Genomic DNA, 20,245 nt, shown 5'->3' on the forward strand with positions numbered 1-20,245 from the left:
ACTAGACAGACATAGAAGCCAGGCAGGGTGGCACACACCTTTAATCCCGGGATTTGAGATCTCTTGTCTTGCTTGGGAGAGACACACGCCTTTAATCCCAGGAAGTGATAGCAGGAAGCAGAAAGGTTTATAAGGTGTGAGGACCAGGAACTAGAGGTCTTTTTTAAGCTTTCAGGCTTTTAGCAGCAGTTCAGCTGAGATCCATTCCTGTGAGAACTCAGAGGCATCCAGTCTGAGGAAACAAGATCAGCTGAGAAGTTGGCAAGGTGAGGTTGGATGTGGCTTGTTCTGTTTCTCTGATCTTTCAGCATTCACCCAAATATCTAGCTCTCAAGTCTTTTTTTTTTTATTATTAATAAGACCATTTAAGATTAGTGTTACAATTTGCTAAAGTTTTGCTTAGAGAGTATGGATTTTCTTGTTTAATCTCAATTTCAGTGCAGCAAAGTGTCACACAATGAACTACTATGTAAAAAAAAAATTCCTCAAATTATATCCTGAAAGTTATACTTAAAAGTTTATAGCTATCTATTGTTTTATATTCCTTACAGATTGTACTGTGCACTGTGTAATATACAATAAAATAGATTATGACCTTCAAGACACCTTTCATATTTGTGACCTTCTGAGACAATAGCACTTTACTAGCATTTTAGAATAAAAAGGTATGTAATAAATTGAAAATAAAGATCTAGCATAACTATTTTAGAGTGTGTGCTTTGTATCTAGAAATCAGGAGGAAGGTCTATACAGGTATGTACACAAATGTCTACAATCAAAATTAAAGGATGCCAAAACACCACGTTCTCGATGCTAGGTCCCTAGTCCTGTCTGTATTTACTTTTTGCTCGCTCTCAGTACTGAACACAATGACAAGCACACAGTAAGATTTAATACAAACTTGTTCACGTCAGGGGGAAGAGGCATGTCATAGAAAATGATACTTTCGATTCATTACCAATTCTTCCAGGGGTTGTCGTGGGACACATTTCCCAACCTTTGTTATGAAACATGCTACGTGACTAATTCTGGTCAATGGAAATCAAGCAAAGGTGATGTGTGTGTGTGTGCATCTTCCTAGTCCTGTCCCTGAAAGGCATGGTGAGCACGCCTTCTTCCTCCTCACCCTCCCTTTATCATTGTCTGCAAAGGGGCATGGGATGAGCCATCTTACACTAACTTGACAAAGACACATGCCTTAGATGAAACCCCTAGGAAGATCCTGGGTCCGTGATAACTTTGTGCAGGACAGTCGAACTATTAGTCTAACAGGATGAGGAAGAGGAGGAGGAAGGTTAAGATAGAGTCTTACTGTGTAGTCTGGGCTGGCCTGGAACTCCCTATGTAGAGCAGGCTGGACTCACAGAGATTTGTCTGCCTCTGCCTCCCGAGCGCTGAGATGAATGATAAGTACTACCAAGCCAGTGCCAACAGGATTTTGAGTGAAAACTTCTGCCGTGTTTAAGCCCACTGTGCTGAGATCTCTGCCTCAGCATCTAAACTTACATTCCAACAAAGGCAAATGTTAGAAAAGGCAGAGATTTTGTAGTTTGCTGGGTAGACAGAAGGACAGACTTTTCAAGACAAAGAGAAGCCTCACGGGAGTGCAGGCCTGTGATTCCAGCCCTGGGGAGGTTGAGGCAGAAGAATCAGGATCTGAGTTTGGAGTTGGGGTTCGGGTGGGGTAGAAGGAAGAAAGAGGAAGGAGAGAGGGAGGAAAAAGGGAAACCTCAACGGGAAGCCATAGCATGTAATACACACGCGCACACGGTAAGCAAGCTTGAAGAGGCCGAGCCATTAAAGATGGAAAAGTACCAAGGGCCATCTACCAGAAGACCTTGCCTTTCTCAAAGGGTTGGAATTTACCGTGTACTAAGATACTGTACGGCAGGCGCACAGCAGGATGGAAGATTCAAATATCCTATCACGACCGGCATGCAAAGCAAGAGGGATCATCAATCTAGTTTACAGAAGGAGCAGGAAGGTCAAAGGACTTCCTATAAACTAGATTGATGGAGTAACTAGAGTTTTTCACACCGCGGCCTTTGGGCTAATTGCATTGGGATTACAAGAGTTACAGGGGAAAAAAAAAAATTGCTAAATCTCGAGTCCCGTGCCCAGACTCAGAATCCTTGATGATGGGTGCAGAGATCTCCAGCTTAACGAGGCCCTCAGGTGCCTGAGGATTAAACCACGGAACTAACACCTGAGATTCTTCAAAGTATCTCTAAGAGTTCACGAAGGAGACCAAGCCAACCAAGGTGCTCAGGGACTGAGCGGGTGTCACCGCCCGCCCGCGAGGGGGACAAGCAACTGGTGAGAGGCAGCCAGGAGCCTAGGTACCACCCTCCCCTCGGGGTTGCCATGGAGATCCGGGCCCTGCTGGGCCGGCCAACGCCTCCGGGCCCAGTGGGAACCCCGTGCCTCTCTCTCTCTCTGCGTCCGAACCCCCTTCGGGCGGCCTCGCGAGCTCAGGTGCGGGCCGAGGAGCGACCCCTCGGGGACCCCGAGAGCGGAGGGCGCGACCCCGAGGAGCGGCGCCCCCCTCCCCCGCCCGGAGCCGGCGGGTGGCGTGGCTGCACTTGAAAGAAACGGCCTCCGCGGGCCGCCGCCTCCCGGGGCTCCCGAGGGCCTGGTACCGCCCCCAGCACCCCAAGTACAGCGGCTGCCAGCCCCGGGAGACATCCCACCCCAGCCAAGGGCGGGTTCGCGGAGAAGGTGACAGGGCGCTCAGTCCCTTGGATGCTGGTGATGCGAGGCCAGGGCCGCCTTAGGACCCTTGTGTGTGTGTGGGGGTCTGTCCCCAGTGGGTTGTGGCAGAATCCTCTCCTTTCAGGGGACCCAGTCCTCCAGCCGGCCTTCCCATCCCCGAGGGCAAGTTTTCCTTGCAGTTGAAGTATGGGATGTCCGGGTGGGCTAGTCCATGCCAAACCCCCGGTGTCTAAGGTCACCCGAAGGGGACCACCAGGAGAGGGGCTGCAGGGACAGTGATGTACTGATGTACCTTTTCTTTTCGCAGAGACGATGCTTAAGGCTACAAGGACAGCAGTCTCCTGGACCACCTGAATTGCCCTTGAAGCTTGAGTTATGACATCAGGGGCGAATATGCTGGACCCCCAAAGTGAACTGGAGTTTTTTAACCAAGACAATATGGAGGAGATCTCCCAACTCGCTACCCTGGAGATGTCAAGGGAGGCAATAGCCAGGAAGAAATCTTTAGCCGTTGTCCCGGAAAAAGCTTACTATCCAGACTCCGTGTACGTTATGGCAGCGAACATTTTTCAGGGTATTCAAATCGAAAAGTCGCCAGACAGAGTCATAATAAAGTACGGGAATGAACCCCTGCCGTGCTGGTTCCAATCTGAGGATGAATCTTTTCAGCGTTTGTCCTATGAGCTGGCTTTCAGTACCCTGAAGTGTGAGTAATACCAGTCTTGAAGGTCAGCGCTAAAAGACAATAGCAAAGCCAGGCATGGTGGCTGATGCTCAGTTCAAGGCCAGCCTGGGCTACAGGGTGAGATTCTGTTTCAGAAAACCAAAGAAAAAGAAAAGCGTTGGGGTGGGGGGAGAAAGCAAGGAAATTTCTAGGATGCAGAGGGCACCACCCTAGCCCCTCAAACATGCTGAATTTTGTTTTGTTTTGTTTTTTTTTTTTTACACGTGTATGTCTTTGGCCAATTACAGCAGTCTAAATGGGTGAGTCCTAGTGAAATTAGAAGAGTTTTCCTGCACCTGTCCTTAGACAGTTTGTAGTGCAGTCATTAAAGTGAACAGGAGTCGGCATGGTTATCCAGGCCTGTAATCCCAGCTGCCGAGCCAGGACTTGTGTTCCAAGCTAGGATGGGCTGGATAGCCAGACCCTTCTCAAAAACAAAAAGAAAAGAACAAACTTCTCTCTGTCTCTTTCTGTCTCTCTGTCTCTGTCTGTCTGTCTGTCTCTCACATGCACTACTACACTCCGATGCTTCACTGCATTCTTGTTATATTTGCATCTTTTATTTTAAGTTTATGAGGCATCACAAATACACAGGAGATTGGGGAGAGAAAAAGATGAAGGAAGGTACAGTCTTTAAAAAAGTGAATACTACAATTAAGTCAACCCCAATCGTGATTATCCAATTCTTAGCCAATAGCTTTAATCTGGAAAGCCAAATTTAAGTAGAATTCTCCTTTCTAATTTGTCTCCAAAGTGCTAGACTCAAGTTTCCCGAGCCCCTTCATGATAGTTAACTATCAGCTTTGGAGGTAGGACACAACCAGATATGGGTTCTAGGAGGAGAGCTGTCAGGAGGTTTCTTATATAGATTATTTTTATTTTATATACATGGGTGTTTTGCTTGAATGAATGGACACTACATGTGTGCAGTACCAGAGGAGGCCTAAAGAGGGCGTCAGATCCCCTGGAACTGGACTTAGAGATAGTTGTTAGGTGGGTACTAGTAAAGGAAACTAGATCCTTTGGAAGAGCAGCAAGTGCTCTTAACAACTGAGCCAGCTCTTCAACCCCCTGGAGTTGTATTTTATACTAATTGCTACTATAAACTTGATACTGGTTTGTAAAACTAAATGTAGGTCCAGAGAGACAGTTCAGAAATGTTTGAACATCAGCAGCAAGGCTCAAATGATGAGTGAATGTATAAGAGATCACTTGGAAGAGGCTAATGGCCTTTTTTTTATGATTTCTTTAGTACTAGAAGGCCTTGTAGAGAGGAGGAAGTAAAAAAATGTTAGGTAAATTAAAATGTTCCTATTGATTAATTAGACATAAATGTACCTTGTCTTCAACTCTGAAGGCAGGAATTTGTTGTCACAGAGAAGAAAATGTAATGTCTAAAGCAGTGGGCCCCAGCCTGTGGGTCACAGCCCCTTCTGGGATCAAACGACCCTTTCACAAGGGTTGCATATCAGATACTTATCTTGCAGTCCATACAGTAGTAAAGCTACAATTATGAGGTAGCAACGAAAATAATTTTCTGGTTGGGGTCACCACAGCGTGAGGAACTTAAAGGGTTGGGTGGCAGCCTTAGGAAGGTTGAGAACCACTGGTCTAAAGCATCTGCTCATTACTTTCAACTCCTTTGTTTTCCTGTGCTCATGATTTTTGTGGGTTTTTTGTTTGTAGTTTGTTTTTGAGACAGGGTTTCTCTATGTTGCCCTGGCTGTCCTAGAACTCACTCTGTAGACCAGGCTAGCTTTGAACTCAGAGAGCTACACCTGCCTCTGTCTCCTGTATGCTGGAATTAAAGGCGTGCGCCACCACTGCCCAGCCTGATTTTTTTCTTTTAGATTCTGTTTTTGTCTCCCACACTTTCCCCTCATTACGATTCTGCATTTTGCACCAAGAGTCAGTTGTACAACTTTGCATTTTCTCCTGGAACAGTGAAATGCAGCTTGATGAGCTATGTTAATTAATTGATATTTAATGTTAATCCAATTGTAGGCAGTTTTCCTAATAGAGTGTTGAACCTCATCTTTGGAAACCAATAATAAAAGCTTGAATTTTTCTACATAAAAGTAAATCATCAATTACACGATTGTTTTTGTACCAGTAACATGAAGATGTGTAGTAGATTATAGTGTCTTCTGCCCAGTACTGTATTCTGTTTTCTGAAAGGGCCTTGTGACTGTTTGATATTTCTTACTGACCCAGATAATCTTACTCAGATAATTGTTGTCCTGAGCCTTTACAAACTTGCTTATTATTTATTTTTCAGGGTCTTGCCATGTGGCCTAGTCTATATGATAGGCTCTGGGTTTGATTCCTCCAGCACCATATTAAAAACAAACAAATGAACAAATCAGAATTCCAGTATAGTGAGTTTCCCAAGAAAAATGCCTAATACTTTGCTTTAAAAATTCTGAGAGTTCTTATGCATTTTATTTTATCTTCTGTATTATCTGTGTTCTACAAATGTTTTCATGTGATACTGTGTACACTCACACTCTGCTTTAACATTTTAGGTTCCAAGAGTCACAGTTTAGAAAGTAGATTTCAATTTTTTTTTTATGACTCTTGCCAAAGACAATCACTTGTGTGCTGTCTTTGATATTATTCAGAATGCATTAACTTTGAGTAGTATCTGAAATTAATATGACATCCTTACATTGAGATACCAATTTAAACAATAACTATACTATAGTAAAGCTATAACTAAACAATAATAGATATGATATGTTTTATGTGCAAGCTCTTTCAAGGGAGTCTATTTCTCTGACTCCCCTTATAGCTCAGTGTGATACTTCTTCAAATGAAGACCACAATTAGATCCTCTTTGTCAAATTAATCCTAAAGTAATCCACTCTCCTCAAATTCACAGAGATCCTCTTGCCTCTGAGAGGGCTGGGATTTAAGTCATACATCACTACACCCAGCTCCTCAGGTCAATTTTTGATGAAACAAGATAGTTATTAATAAAGTCTGTTTTTCTAAAATAGAAATTAAGAGAAGCTTGACCTTTGTCAAAATAGAGTTTGAGTAGTTAATTTTAAGAAGAATATCTACATACTTCAAAGGAATATAGATTTTTTTTTTAAAGAAGGAGTGGGAATTGGATATATCTATTATCCCAGCACTCAGGAGGCAGAGGCAGGAGGATTGCCTTAAGTTCAAAGCAAGTCTACATTACATACCCATACCCTCTCTAAAAAAGCCAAATAAATAAATAAATAAATAAATAAATAAATAAATAAATAAGAAAAGCCTGTGAAACAATCTCTTGAAAAATGTATGAACAACAAATAAATGTTTTAAAAAGCTTGAGGAAGAGAAACTCCTGAAATTGTTAATCTTTTTTCCAAATTGTGTTTCTCCAACTTCTCTAAGTGTATATAGTAGTTGATAAATTTCACTCCCACAAATAGACCATGTCATTAACCTGGACTTTTTGGACTTTTGTAATCTGCCAATGAATAACCCAATAAATGCTTAACATGCATTCAGTTCTAGCTTTTGTGACTTAGTAATTATAGCTAAGGGTTTTCAAGACCACTCTTCAACAATTCCCTAAAAGGGTTTGTAGAACCCAGCAAATATTTTATATGTATGGTTTAGTACAACAAAAGAATAGGTATTAAGTTAGCAAGCAGTATGCACGCATAGGGCAGAGTCCAGGAGAGACCAGATACCAAGGGCACATTGTCCTTTCCCGAGGAAATCTCACGACAGAGCTTGATGTCTGACTGTGGGAAGGAGACATTGCTAATGAGGGGAGCTCACTCTGCCCTGGCTGTGTAGAGTTTGGATTGAGATTTGTCCTTAAAGGAGTGCATTCTTCAGCTGTGGTTGACTGACCGGTTACTCAACTCTGACTTCTGTAAAGGTCAAGATAATATGGTGTGGCACAGAGGTCCAAGGTAAACAAAGACAGTTTGGACCAGGCGAGTTATTTCAAGTGTTTAAAGGCAACCAACCTCCTAAGCCACTCAAGGGCTGGGTCTTTCTTCCTAATGTGGGGTTTGTCTTCTAAAGGCTGTCGGGTACTTGTTGATTGTGTTGTGATTTGTTAGGAGGATGAGCTAGAACTCCAGTAACCGCTTCAGCTATCACCCACGAGTCGAGGCAATTCTCTTCAGTGACAGTAACAGCACTTCTTACTTGTTTAATTTTTTTTTTCCACAAAGCACCTAATTTCATTTGATAGAAACGGGAAGAATATTCTCATTACAAATGAAAGAAAATGGAGGAAGCTCAAGGAGAAATTAGATGGTATGCCTAAAAAGACAGCAAGGGGAGTAAAAAGAGAAGTACATTGTCTGGCTGGGAGAGTAACACCACCTACCCATAACTCTAGTTTTCTATGCCCCACATTGTTTTATTTTGACTGTATGGTTATTTTGCGTTTGTTAGTGGCTGTTCTAATTGTTCTCAAAAGACTAAAATAATTTTGTCAAGTTTCCTTTCCTTGCCCAAAACATAGAATACATTGAATAAAGTATAGCTATTGTTTAAACTGATATTTCAAAGTAAGAATGCCGTATAACTTTAGATACATAAGGTTAATGTCTTCTGCGCACCACCAAAGGCAGGCAGAGGTGATTGCTTTGGCAAGAGTCCTGGAGAACAGGTGTAATGCTGGCGAAACCACGTTCTGTTTTCCTTCATTCTACCCCTGGGATTTATAGCGACTCCAGTGGTCAGAGTTTTATAGCCTACACACGTCTTTCATGTTAGAAGTCCTTCATGGTTATGGAAATTCTATAAATTTTACTTATAAAATAAATGTTATTTTGTATACAAAGCTGGTGGCTTAAATATGTATAATGTTTCCTAAAAGATTTCCTATGAAAATTATAGTCTCCACTTCAAAATTAGTCTTCTTTGAGTTTCTAATTTCCCAAACAAAGATTGAAATTCAGTGTCTACATTATAAATAATAGGTTTTTTATGAGTGTTGAATGAATCAAGACTAGGCCTTGCTTCCTGTTTGCCTAACTAAAATATACATGATGTTCATAGTTTAAGTCTATCAAAAGTACTCATGAATCCAGGGGAAGGTTGAAAATATGTTAAACTGTTTCTACTTAGCACCTGTGCAGTAATTATTCTGTTCTCTGTTTGGACTGCTGTCCTTATTAAGATCCTTACATGGTAATTCCTGTCATTTGGATCTTAGGTTAAATATTTCATCTGTGTCTTCACTAGTAAGTTTTACCAGATACTTAAGTTAAAATTATGTCTAATAAAAGTCATATAAAAGAATAGAGGAAGATAAAACACTTCCGATTCCTAAGGCTAGCAATAACCCTAATAATTAACACCACACGGATGTTAAAAGAAAGTACCTCGCTTATAAACATAGAAAATCCAGAACAAAATATTAACTCTACTTAACAACTAATACAACATATCAACAATACTTAAGGCTGAAAAGAGCAAGGCTGTTTAACATTTTTCATTTTTTAAATGTAAAATGGTTGTCTTGCTTGCATACCTGACTGTGTGCCATGTATACACAGTGCCATCGGAGGCCAGAAGAGTACCAGATTCCTCTGGAAATGGAATTCCAGAGTCAAATGTGAGTCACTGTCTGAGTGTTGGGAACCTCTGGAAGGGCAGCCAGTGCTCTTAACTGCAGAGTCAACTCTCCAGGCCTGCCGTTTAATGTTATTAGTTATAACTTCTTCAACGACTTTCACAGGTCCTAAGTTAAAAGTCAAAATTCCTTTATGACTACATTGGTGATGCTTTAACTATGAGTCTCTGTAAAGCCTGAACTATATGAGCCTGGGATTCATGATGATTATAAATAGTTCACTTGCTGCTGTAATTTATGTCTTTATGAGGAGTTGAAGTTCATTTTAGATGTGAAAGTAATTTTACAACATTATTTCAAGTGTATTTAATTCAAAGGCCTTTATTTTAAGATTTGATATTTTGGGTAATAGACTTTTCCCTTGTCTTGCAGATCAAGATATTTTGGAAACTATATTAATAGACAGCTATATCTTCCCAAGTACCAAAATAGTAAGTAAACAACTTTTAGAATTAGTCTGCCTTGCTAGTGGTGGTGGTGCACGCCTTTAATCCCAGCACTTGGTGGGAGGCAGAGGCAGGCGGATCTCTGTGAGTTGGAGGCCAGGCTGGGCTACAGAGTGAGTTCCAGGAAAGGCGCAAAGCTACACAGAGAAACCCTGTCTTGAAAAAAAAAAAAAAAAAAAAAGAATTAGTCTGACTCATTATTACCTTTTAGAAAGTATGAAAATTCCCTCAGATCTAAATAATAGTTTGCCTAGTGTTGAGACCTCTTTAAAATATATGTTCTTTCCTACTTCTAATACTTGCATTTTGACCCTGGCCCTGTTATTTTGACTCATATATCCCAAGTTGTCTTTTTGGAGAAGCTTTTCTTCTCAAACTAGATTTTCCCCCCTTTGAAGACCTTCTCTTAGCCGGGCGGTGGTGGCACATGCCTTTAATGCTAGCACTCAGGAGGCAGCGGCAGGTGAGTCCAGTCTACAGAGTGAGTTCCAGGACTGCACAGAGAAACCATGTCTTGAAACCCTCCCCCCAAAAAATCATCTTTATTTCTAAATCTAACCATACTATGTAATCATGTTCTTGTTCTGTTATAAAAAGTAATGGAATGCAAAGCATTACTATTATCCATATTCACTCTTACCCTCAGGGGATCAAACCCAAGGCTTCCTTCAGGCAAGCATCTACTCCTGAGTTATGTCTCAAGCCTTTGGATATTGTTTCTTTAGTCCTCTTCATGTGTGTTTCCCCTCGGTAGCCAGATCAGTTGAGCAGTCTTATTATTGTGATGCTGTACGATTTCCAAGATAGAAAATTTCAACCCCGTGTCCTTCCCGATAATGAAGAGTCCATATCAGAAGTTCAAGAAGTAGAGAGCCTTCTTAACAGGTAACTACAGGTAAAAAGGACATTCATACAAAACCAACATTAGCATTTTTATTTACAAAATTTATGTAGTATAATTTATAGATACCTATGTCTTAAATATTTATAAAAGATATCAAAGTACCTTGAGTTCTTTTACAAACAGTCTTGAATAGTTTGAATAACTAACTTTAGAGCAAATTGTTTTAAGATGTTGAATTGTATGATCCAGTGTATAAACATGGGAAATCATTACAAATTTCTAATAGTTTTAGTATATGCATAAGCTAAACTTAATTTGAAACAACTAACTTGTTTCTTTAATTGATGTCTTTACAAAAACAATCTAACTTATAACAAAGGAGAAAATTCCAACACTATACAAAATTTCACTGTTCTGCCAAACTAAAAGAAGTCTGTCTAGTTAAGAACAAGCTGATGTGTTCTAGTTTCCTCTTCATCCTAAAGATGAACAAGAGACTGCCATGTGGATCATAAGTAAGTACTCCTCTGGAAGGGTGGCCAGGAAGGATAACAGATTAACAGTGGAGTTAGAACTGGACACGTGGTAAGTATGTCCTGGGTGTTAACGCTACTGTGTGTTGTGTTTTGATGCTGGCCCCAGAGTTCAGATGTTGAGATCTTAATTCTCATGTAGCAGTGTTGGGAGGTAGAGCCATGTGAGGGGTGCATTAACGACTAGGGCTTTGTATCCCAGCATGACTCGGAACTGCTTCTGTGGCTGAGAATGACTTCGATCGTCTGACCCCCCGCCACCATCTCCTAAGTGCTGGGGTTCTATAGGCTTCTGCAGACACACACACACACACACACACACACACACACACACACAGACACACACACACACACACGCACACATGCACGCACGCATGCACGCATGCAAGTACGCACACATTTTCTCGGCCATCATAACTTAGTCTCAGTGTGGCTATTGGGAGCTCAGGTTAGCTGAGTTAGCCAGAAAAGCCACAGCACTCCAAGAAAGGCCAGTGCGTGGTTTCATCATCGATAGATTGGTGACAGAGCTAGGAAGGGCCTGCTTTAGAAGGCCAGAGAAATCAGAAGGTTTTACTGCTTAATGAAGGACTCCTGATCCCTGGATATTTTCTTTTCCTCATAATACACAGCATCCTCCTTTGGACCATAACACAGATATGGCTGCATTGCTACCCACATAGCCCACCCCACCCCACCCCAGGTTTATATGAAACCGGGTCTGGTGGTACATGCCTGTAATCTTGGGAGACTGAGACAGAAGGATTGTGTGGGTCAGGCCAACATGAGCTACACAGTGAGACCCTGCTTTTTAAAACTGTCATAAAATGCAAACCTTATCCAAAATTAGTCAGTCACATTATACTCATATTCACAATATTCTATGTAAGGAATGCCGTATTTAATAGTTGAATTGTAGAGAACAGCAGAGCGATTCAGAGAAATATATATATATATATATATATATATATATAGAGAGAGAGAGAGAGAGAGAGAGAGAGAGAAATATAAATATATATATATAGAGAGAGAGAGAGAAAGAAAGAAAGAGATAGATAGATAGATAGATAGATAGATAGATAGATAGATAGATAGATAGATAGATAGATAGATAGATATAAAGGTATACGGGGCTGGAGAGATGGCCCAGTGTTAAGAGCACATACTGCTCTTGCAGAGGACCTGAGCTGGGTTCCTAGCACCCACTTGGATGGCTCACTACCTGTAAACAGCTCCAGGGGACCTGATGTTATCTTCTGACCTCTGCCAGCACCGCCCTCATGTCCACAAATGCCTCCTTCTCAAACACACATACAAATAATTAAAAATTTTAAAAATCAAATCTCTAAAGAAGATACTCAATGGTATTTTTTTGAATACCATTGTTGTTGTGTTGCTGAAGTTGGTTTCAAACTCCTAAGCTCAAGTGATCCTCATACCTCAGTCACCAAGTGCTACCATGCCCAGCAAAACCGAAGTACTTTAATTAAGGGTCCTCACTCTCCAGAAGCTGTCCTCAGCTTGAGCAAGAACAGCCAGTGTTCCCATAGAGGGAGTTCTCACCTGGGAAGAAGTGGGGTTAGGATGGAGGGGTGGAAGGAGCTTGGCTGCTTCTTCCTCTTCTTTTTTTTAAGATTTATTTATTATGTATACAAATGTTCTACCTGCATGTATGCCTGCAGGCCAGAAGAGGGCACCAGATCTCATTACAGATGGTTGAGAGCCACCATGTGGGTGCTGGGAATTGAACTCAGGACCTCTGGAAGAACAGCCAGTGCTCTTAACCTCTGAGCCACCTCTCCAGCCCGAGCTTGGCTTCTTTAAGCCTCACCCTTTATATCACTCCTCTGCCTTTCTGTCTTGGTCTCTCCCTCTTTGCAGCTCTGTCTTCTCCACATGGGAAAGCCTGGTTGTTGCACCCTAGAGCCTGAGTGTTTATGGTATAGTCTTGTGGCTACTTTCTTTTCTTAGATGAACAGATTAGCTCTGTAGCCTAATTCTAAATTGTTATCAGAGGATTCCCAAACTGTTCAGCCTCAGGTCTTCCATATTATAATTAAGGCACTATCATCTACCTAAATATTTAACTCATCTCTCCTTCCCCCTGTTACACTCTGTGATACCTAATGAACCCAATCCTGTGACTCCAAGTTCAAAACATATGCCGAATCTGCTCATTTATTCCCATTTTTACTATAGCCATCCAAACCCATACACTATGAATAGACTCTTCATTGGATTCCCTGCCTATAATTCTTACTTTACCATGCCCTGTCCCATAGGGCAAGTGGAGTGAGGTTTGTTTATCACTGAGACAAGATCTCATGTAGCCTCGGCTGGCCTTGGACTTGCTGTGTAGCTGAGGCTGGCCTTGAACTCATGACTGCTTTGCCTCCACCACTCAGATGTTGAGATTGCAGGTGTGCACCCACCCACCCCACCCCCGTCCAGCTAGAGTAATACATTTGAAAATTAATTATGTGGTCAAAACAGAATGTGGTGGAGCAGACTTAGAAAATGTGAAAAAGAAACGAGGTAAATGTTCTGGCTGCTGTGCCAGCATAAAAATTTGATCCCGAGAGGACAAAAACAAGTGAGTTGAGCCTTAAATAGTCTTGGCTTCGTGCCTAGAGGGACTTTCCAAATTGTATATAGGAAGTGGGAACAACAGTCTTGCTGAGTTAAGAAAGCAGAGATCAGTGTTAAACAGCTGCCGTGACGTCTTTCTCACTCTAAGTGGCGACGACATGTATTAATGATTTGTGACTATTAAGCTATGCAGGTAACTCACATTTGCTCAGACGTGGTTTTCTTATTTCCTCCAATTTTCTCTTTGCCCATCATTACTCAGAGTGTGTCCTTTGGCAAAATATCCCTTACACGACTCTTAAAAATGAGTTTTTCAAAACTCTTGTGTTTTTTTCTGGCGTTTCTTGGAACCGCTTTAACCTTTCTAGTGGAGAATCTGAAACAGCTTATCTGTATAGGGTCTGGTCTTACATTTTCAAGCAGAAAGACTATCTCCAGGCCCCAAGGAAATGTTCAGGAATGTTGGGAACTGGGGCCGATAGTGACTTAGCAGCCACATCGGGGTAAGTGGTTGATCACAGGGTAATTAAGGGACTGGCACTTATCAGACTTCTCTTGTCTCTATAATCTACTTGCTTATGGCTCCCCACGAACTTCTCGCACATCAGATCAGTAGATGCTACTATAACCACTGTGTGGCTGCCATAGACCCCTGTAGGGCCAGCCTGAGGGGCCTTGCCCAGGAAAGCTGCTGGAGCTCTGTCACTAGAGATCTAACAGAAGGGGCCCCCACTGACCAGTGCCCCAGGAATGCCCTCAACACCCAGCAGGGAACCCAAGACATCTGGGAAGATGCTCAACCTCCAAACAGTGCTTCGGCTGGATGTGACTGTTTATGTTGCCTGAGTGCATATCTGTAGTCTTCTCTCTCCAACTGCCTTTAACAAAAACTCCCATACCTCCAGCTCTTTTAACTACCATTTCCCCACTGATGTACATTACCTTCCTCTACTTCATGACTAGCAACCTAGTACTGATCACTGGTCTCACCATGCTTTCTTCTCTCTTTCCACTCACATCCATAATAACTCAGTACACACAGTATGGTCAGTACCCTTTACTCTCTAAAGCAGTTGGTTCAAAGGAGAGATTGCTTAGCGGTCAACCACTACTCTGTTTCATAATGGCTTTACTGCTGCTCGGGCACCACTTTCAGACGATACTCAACTGTTAGGGGAGAACTTGGGATAGATCTCAGTGCTTTGAACACCAGTTTAACAAGGGAAGACATCGTCTCAACCCTTCTGCAACTAGTGTCCTAAGAGCTCTACAAATACCCCCACTGCATGAAAAAACAAAACAAAACAAAACAAAACAAACAAACAAAAAAAAAAAAAAACAGAGTGACTTGAAATAAGAACAAATTCTGTCTGCCCCATTAACCAACATTCTAACTTCAGATGGGCAAGCCCCAGTACAAAACCATAAGAAACATGAGAAACCGAGACCACACACCTCCTTTAAAAATTACCAATTCTGGCCGGGTGGTGTTGGTGCATGCCTTTAATCCCAGCACTTGGGGTGGGGGGCAGAGCCAGGTGAGTTCTTTGTGAGTTCAAGGCCAGCCTAGGCTACAGAGTGAATTCAGGAAAGACACAAAGCTACACAGAGAATCCCTGTCTCGAAAAACAAACAAACAAAAAAAATACCAATTCCATAGTAACCCCCTGTAAGAGCGACTTAGATAAAAGTCCAGACAAATATACAAATCAATGATTATCATTATATTCAAATAATTTTTTGGACACAAACTCTTGAATGAATTCCAAGAGATCAAAAACAACTTAATGAAATAGATAATTACTTTCAAGATATGAAAATAAAGAGATTGCTGGGCAGTGGTGGCACATCCCTTTAATCCCAGCACTCAGGAAGCAGAGGCAGACAGATCTCTGTAAGTTCGAGGCCAGCCTGGTCTACAGAGTGAATTCCAAGATGGCCAGGACTAACTTGAAGCAGAGGCTGGCAGATCTCTTGAGTTCAAGACCGGTCTGTTCTACAGAGTGAGTTACAAGACAGCCAGGACTACACAGAGAAACCCTGGAGGGGTGGGGGGAGAAAAGTCAAACAAAAAGGTGAGTGGAAAGCCTCATCGATGGAATGAATCACGTGGAGGACAGAAGATCAGGGCTGGAAGACAAGGGAGAGTATTTAGATCATACAGCTGAGGCCAATGATACATTTTTAAAAAGTATGAATGAAACATGAAAGATATTCAGGATACTATGAAAAAATGAAATCTAATAATTATGGACACAGAAGAAGAAAAAACATCATGCCAAAGAAAGACTTAGAGAATATTTTCAGTAAAATCAAGAAAAATGTCCCAGGCTGGGGAGATGGCTCAGTGGATAAAGAGTTTACTGTGCAAGCCTAAGGGTCAATGTTTAGATCTCCAGCATCCACAGGAATAAAATATCCAGACCTAGAAAATAAAGTGAGGAAGGTGTTAGGATACAGCATGCGGGAGGCTTTGGCGGGTTTGGACCAAGGTGCCCTGCAGTGGGTGAGACATGCCATGCCGGCACGGTGGTGGATGGCATGGCAGGATGGAAAGCTACTCACACCCCAGGCACAGGTCCATGGGGGAAAAGAGTTTATTTGGGGGTTTGGGGAGAGGGGAGGAGATAGAAGAGAGAGAGGTGCGTGCTACTTCTGGCACGCAGGGGTGGGGTGGGGTGGTGGTGGTGGTGGTGGTCTTAAAGGGGGCTTTAACGTAAGATGATGTCAAGATGCTTGGTGGGTCCCTAAGGGGTGGGTCAGAATACTAACAGAAAGATTAAGGAAAACACCTGATATCAATCTCTGGGCTCCAAATCCACACACATACAAACACACAATGATACATACCACACATACATACATGGGGAAATCCCAGCCAGATCAAAGAGGTACCCAAATACCAGATAGATAGGACCAGAAAAGAAGCACCCCGTGCCATAGTTAAAATATTGTTTATACGGAACAAAGAAAGTATATTGAGCCCGGTGGCGGTCGCACACGCCTTTAATCTAGTGCTTGGGAGGCAGAGGCAGGCAGATCTCTGAACTGAAGGCTAGCCTGGTCCATATAGTAAGTTCTAGGACAGCCAGGGCTATGTAGTGAGACCCTGTCTTAAACAAAACAACACAACATTAACAACAAAAAGCTGAATATTAATGGTCTTGGTTCCTATTTAAAAAGACAAAGATTAAAAATTTTATTAAAATAGGACATTTTTCTTTGCTCCCTCTAAAACGCACACCTCGTATCAAATATAATCACTCTCTTAGGGTGAAAAAAATCAAATGGGACTAGAAAACAAGCTCCACTATTGTAATATCTGACAAAACAGATGCCAACCAAAGATCATTTCACACTGATGTGCTCAAACTACATTCCTAGAAGTGGTTAGGTAAAAATGTTAGGAGTCTATAATGTTAGTGTAAATCATGAGTAAACTAAAACTGCTTATATTTCTTTAGGGCTTAAACTGTCTCGGTAACTCAGTTGTGGTGTTTTCTGGCAGGGCGGGGATGTCTAGGCAGCTGTGTCACAGCTTGATGCACCTGGTTTGCAAAAAGTCCTTTTGCTCTAAGTTAAATGTTGAAATGGAAGTTCTAGAGATACTGCTAAGGTTGTAAAGGAGGGTCTGAGCTTAGTTTGCACAAGAAACAAAGCTATGCACCTAATGTCCAATGTCTCAGTAAGGTTGTTTACTTTAGTTTAGGTGCCTAGTGGGTGGTCTGTCCAGCTATTCTCCCTGTCACTTTCCTTGGATGCTTTGTTTGGAGCGGTCCCTGGTTTTGAATGCTTGTTAAAGGAGAATTGCAGAAGGCAGACATCTAATTCAAATGCTGAAGAGGAGCAGAGAACTTGGAGATGGGAACCTTGCCTATGTGACTGTATTCAAGTACCTTTAAATGTACATGCTGAAGGAAGGATCCATCCACGCTGTTTAGAAGTTGTTGGGGCAGCTATGAGTATGCACATGGAATTCATAGCAGGAAACAGCTGATACATTAAAAGCTGAGTAACACTAAATACTCCTTGAGATTTGGCTTTTCCTCTGGAAGAATTCTGTGATTCTTCCAGGTATAGCTTTACAATACACAGCTGAATTCCTACTACATTCCTGCAGCTCATAGCACAGAGTAATAGTAGGTGACTTTAATACCCTGTTCTCATTATTAGATCACCCAGAAAAAAATAAAATAAAGGGTGGATTAAAATGATGTTATAGATCAAGAGGACCTAATAGACATCTTCAGAGCATTCCATCCCAATACTACAGAACATACATTCATCTCAGAAGCCCATTGAACTTTCTCTAAAATAGATCATATATTGGGAAACAAAATCCATCCCCTCCAAATATAGGAACACCGAAATGATGTTTTGTATTTGAAGCAGTTACACTAAAATCAGGACTAAGACAAGGTTTTTACTTTCTCCATTCCTATTCAATATAGTATTCAAAGTCTTAGCTACAGCAGTAAGACAAAAGAATGAAAGAAAAGCAATATAAGTAGGAAAAAAGGAAGTCAAATTATCTGTATTTTCAGAGGATATAATTCTATACATGAGACCCTAAAGACTCCACTAGAAAACTCTTAGTGCTGAATACTTTTGGCGAAGTTACAGGATACAAAATAAATACACAAAGATAGGTAGATTTCCTATGACAAACATTAAGAAAGAAATTAGAAACAATCCCATTCACAATAGCTTAAAAAAAAAAACCTAAGGAGTGAAAGACCTCTACTGTGAAATTTTAAGACACTGAAGAAAGAAATTGAAGAAGTAACTAGAAGATGGGACAACTATCTATGTTCCTGGATTGGTAGAATTGATGTGAAAAATGGCCATCCTACCATACTGTGGGATAATGCTTTTGTACACTGGTTAAATAAAACACTGATTGGCCAGTAGCTAGGCAGGAAGTATAGGCGGGATTAGCAGACAAAAAGTATTCTGGGAAGAGGAAGGCTGAGTGGGGAGACGCCAGTCCATCGTCCAGGGAGCAGCATGTAATGGCACACAGGTAAAGCCACTGTACATGTGGCAACATATAGATTAACAAAAATGGGCTGAGTTTAAGTGTAAGAGCTAGTCAGTGGTAGGCCTGAGCTAATGGCCGAGCAGTTTTAATTAATATAATCCTCTGTGTGTTTACTTGGGTCTGAGTGGCTGCGGACTGGGTGGGACCAGGAAAACTTCAGATACACTACCATAAGCAATCTACCCATTAAATGCAACCCCAATCAAACTTCCAGTGGCATTCTTCACAAAAATAGAAAAAATATTAAATTTTACCCAGAAACATAAAAGACTCTGGATAGCCAAAGTAATCCTGAGTAAAATGAATACTGCTGGAAGTTATCACCATACCTGATTTCAGAGTATACTGCAGAACCACACCAATAAAAACAGCATGGCACCTTCACAAAACATGCATGTAGATCAGTGGACTAGAATAGAGGACCAGATGTAAGTCTATGTTACTACAATTACCTGGCTTTGACAAACATAAAAAACACAGAAAAAATAGCCTCTTCAGCAAATGGTGCTGCAAAAACTGGATATCTGTATATAGAAGAATAACACCAGATCCTTTTCTTATCGTGCACAAAAATAAAGTCCATGTGAATCAAGGGTTTTAAGACTTGAAACTCTAAAAGTGCTAGAGGAAAAATTAAGGTGCACATGTCAAGTTGTAGGCATAGGTAAGGACTTTCTGAACAGGACTCTGATGTCTCAGGAAATAAGGACAGCAAATGACAATGGGACCTGATGAAATTAAAAACTTCTGCACAGGAAAGGGAGCTGTTAATCTAATCAAGTGGAGAGGCAGCCACAGAATAGGAGAAAATATTTGCCATCTATATATCTGACAGAAGATTATAGACAGAGAACTAAAATACCTAAATATTATAAAAACAACCCAATCATAAAATAGGCTATGGAACTGAGCAAGGAGTTTTCAAAAAGTAGAATACAAATGGCTAATAATTTTTTAAAAGTGTTCAACATTATTCACCATCAAAGAAATGAAAATTAAAACTACGTTGAGACTCTATCTTACCCCAGTCAGAATGGCTATTATCAAGAAAACAAATGAAGGGCTAGAGAGATGGCCCAGGAGTTAAGAGCACTTGCTCCTCTTGAAGAAGACCCTGGTTCAGTTCCCAGCACCCACATAGCAGTTCACAACAGTCAGTAACTCACTCCAGAGGATATCCTGCCTTCTTTTGGACTCTGTGGGCATTGCATGCATATGGTACAGTTGTATAAATGCAGGCAAAGTACTCCTAACCAAAATAAAATCTTTAAAAGGGCAACAAATGACAACAAATGCTGGTGGAGATGCAAAGAAACAGGAACCTTGTTTACTGTTAGTGGGAATTTAAACCGATTCAGCCACTATGGAAACCAATATGGAGGTTTCTCTAGAAGCTGAAGAGAACTGCCATATGGCCCAGCATATCACTTCTGGGCATATTCCCAAGAGACTTAATATACCATGCTAGAGCTTTTTACATGTCCTTGTTCACTGTTGCTGTATTCACAATTGCTAGGAAATAGAACGAACAAGCCTTGGTGTCTATCATTTGATGAGTGCATAATGTAATTATAGTGCCTATACATAGTGGAATTTTACTCAGCTGTAAAGGAAAATGAAATTACAAAATCTGTAGGAAAATGGATAAAACTAAAAAAATACACCAAGTGAGGTAACCCAGGCCCAGAAAGACAGATTTCACATTGGCTTGAGCTGCTCCAAATTTCCATTTCTGTTTCCCTTTCCTCTACATAAGCTCT

The 20,245-nt window shown here is 41.3% G+C and overlaps 1 protein-coding gene across 5 annotated transcripts in view; it reads left to right on the plus strand.

The window, feature by feature from the left end:
* The first annotated feature begins 2,377 nt into the window (after positions 1–2,377).
* The window catches only part of Nsun7 (NOP2/Sun RNA methyltransferase family member 7), a 46,085-nt gene continuing 28,217 nt past the window's right edge, over positions 2,378–20,245 (plus strand). For 2 of the 5 annotated variants that reach the window (XM_028882258.2, XM_037209069.1), the window contains exons 1-4: positions 2,516–2,718; positions 3,020–3,418; positions 9,405–9,463; positions 10,233–10,363. In XM_028882258.2, coding sequence (XP_028738091.1) covers positions 3,088–3,418; positions 9,405–9,463; positions 10,233–10,363 — 521 coding nt within the window. In that variant the 5' untranslated portion in view covers positions 2,516–2,718; positions 3,020–3,087. Of the gene's footprint in view, positions 2,476–2,514; positions 2,719–3,019; positions 3,419–9,404; positions 9,464–10,232; positions 10,364–20,245 lie in introns of those variants that run through there. The other 3 variants (XM_037209066.1, XM_037209067.1, XM_037209068.1) reach the window with 3 other exon arrangements.

Source organism: Peromyscus leucopus, chromosome 10 (genome assembly GCF_004664715.2).
Source record: "Peromyscus leucopus breed LL Stock chromosome 10, UCI_PerLeu_2.1, whole genome shotgun sequence".
Taxonomy (NCBI): Eukaryota; Metazoa; Chordata; class Mammalia; order Rodentia; family Cricetidae; genus Peromyscus; species Peromyscus leucopus.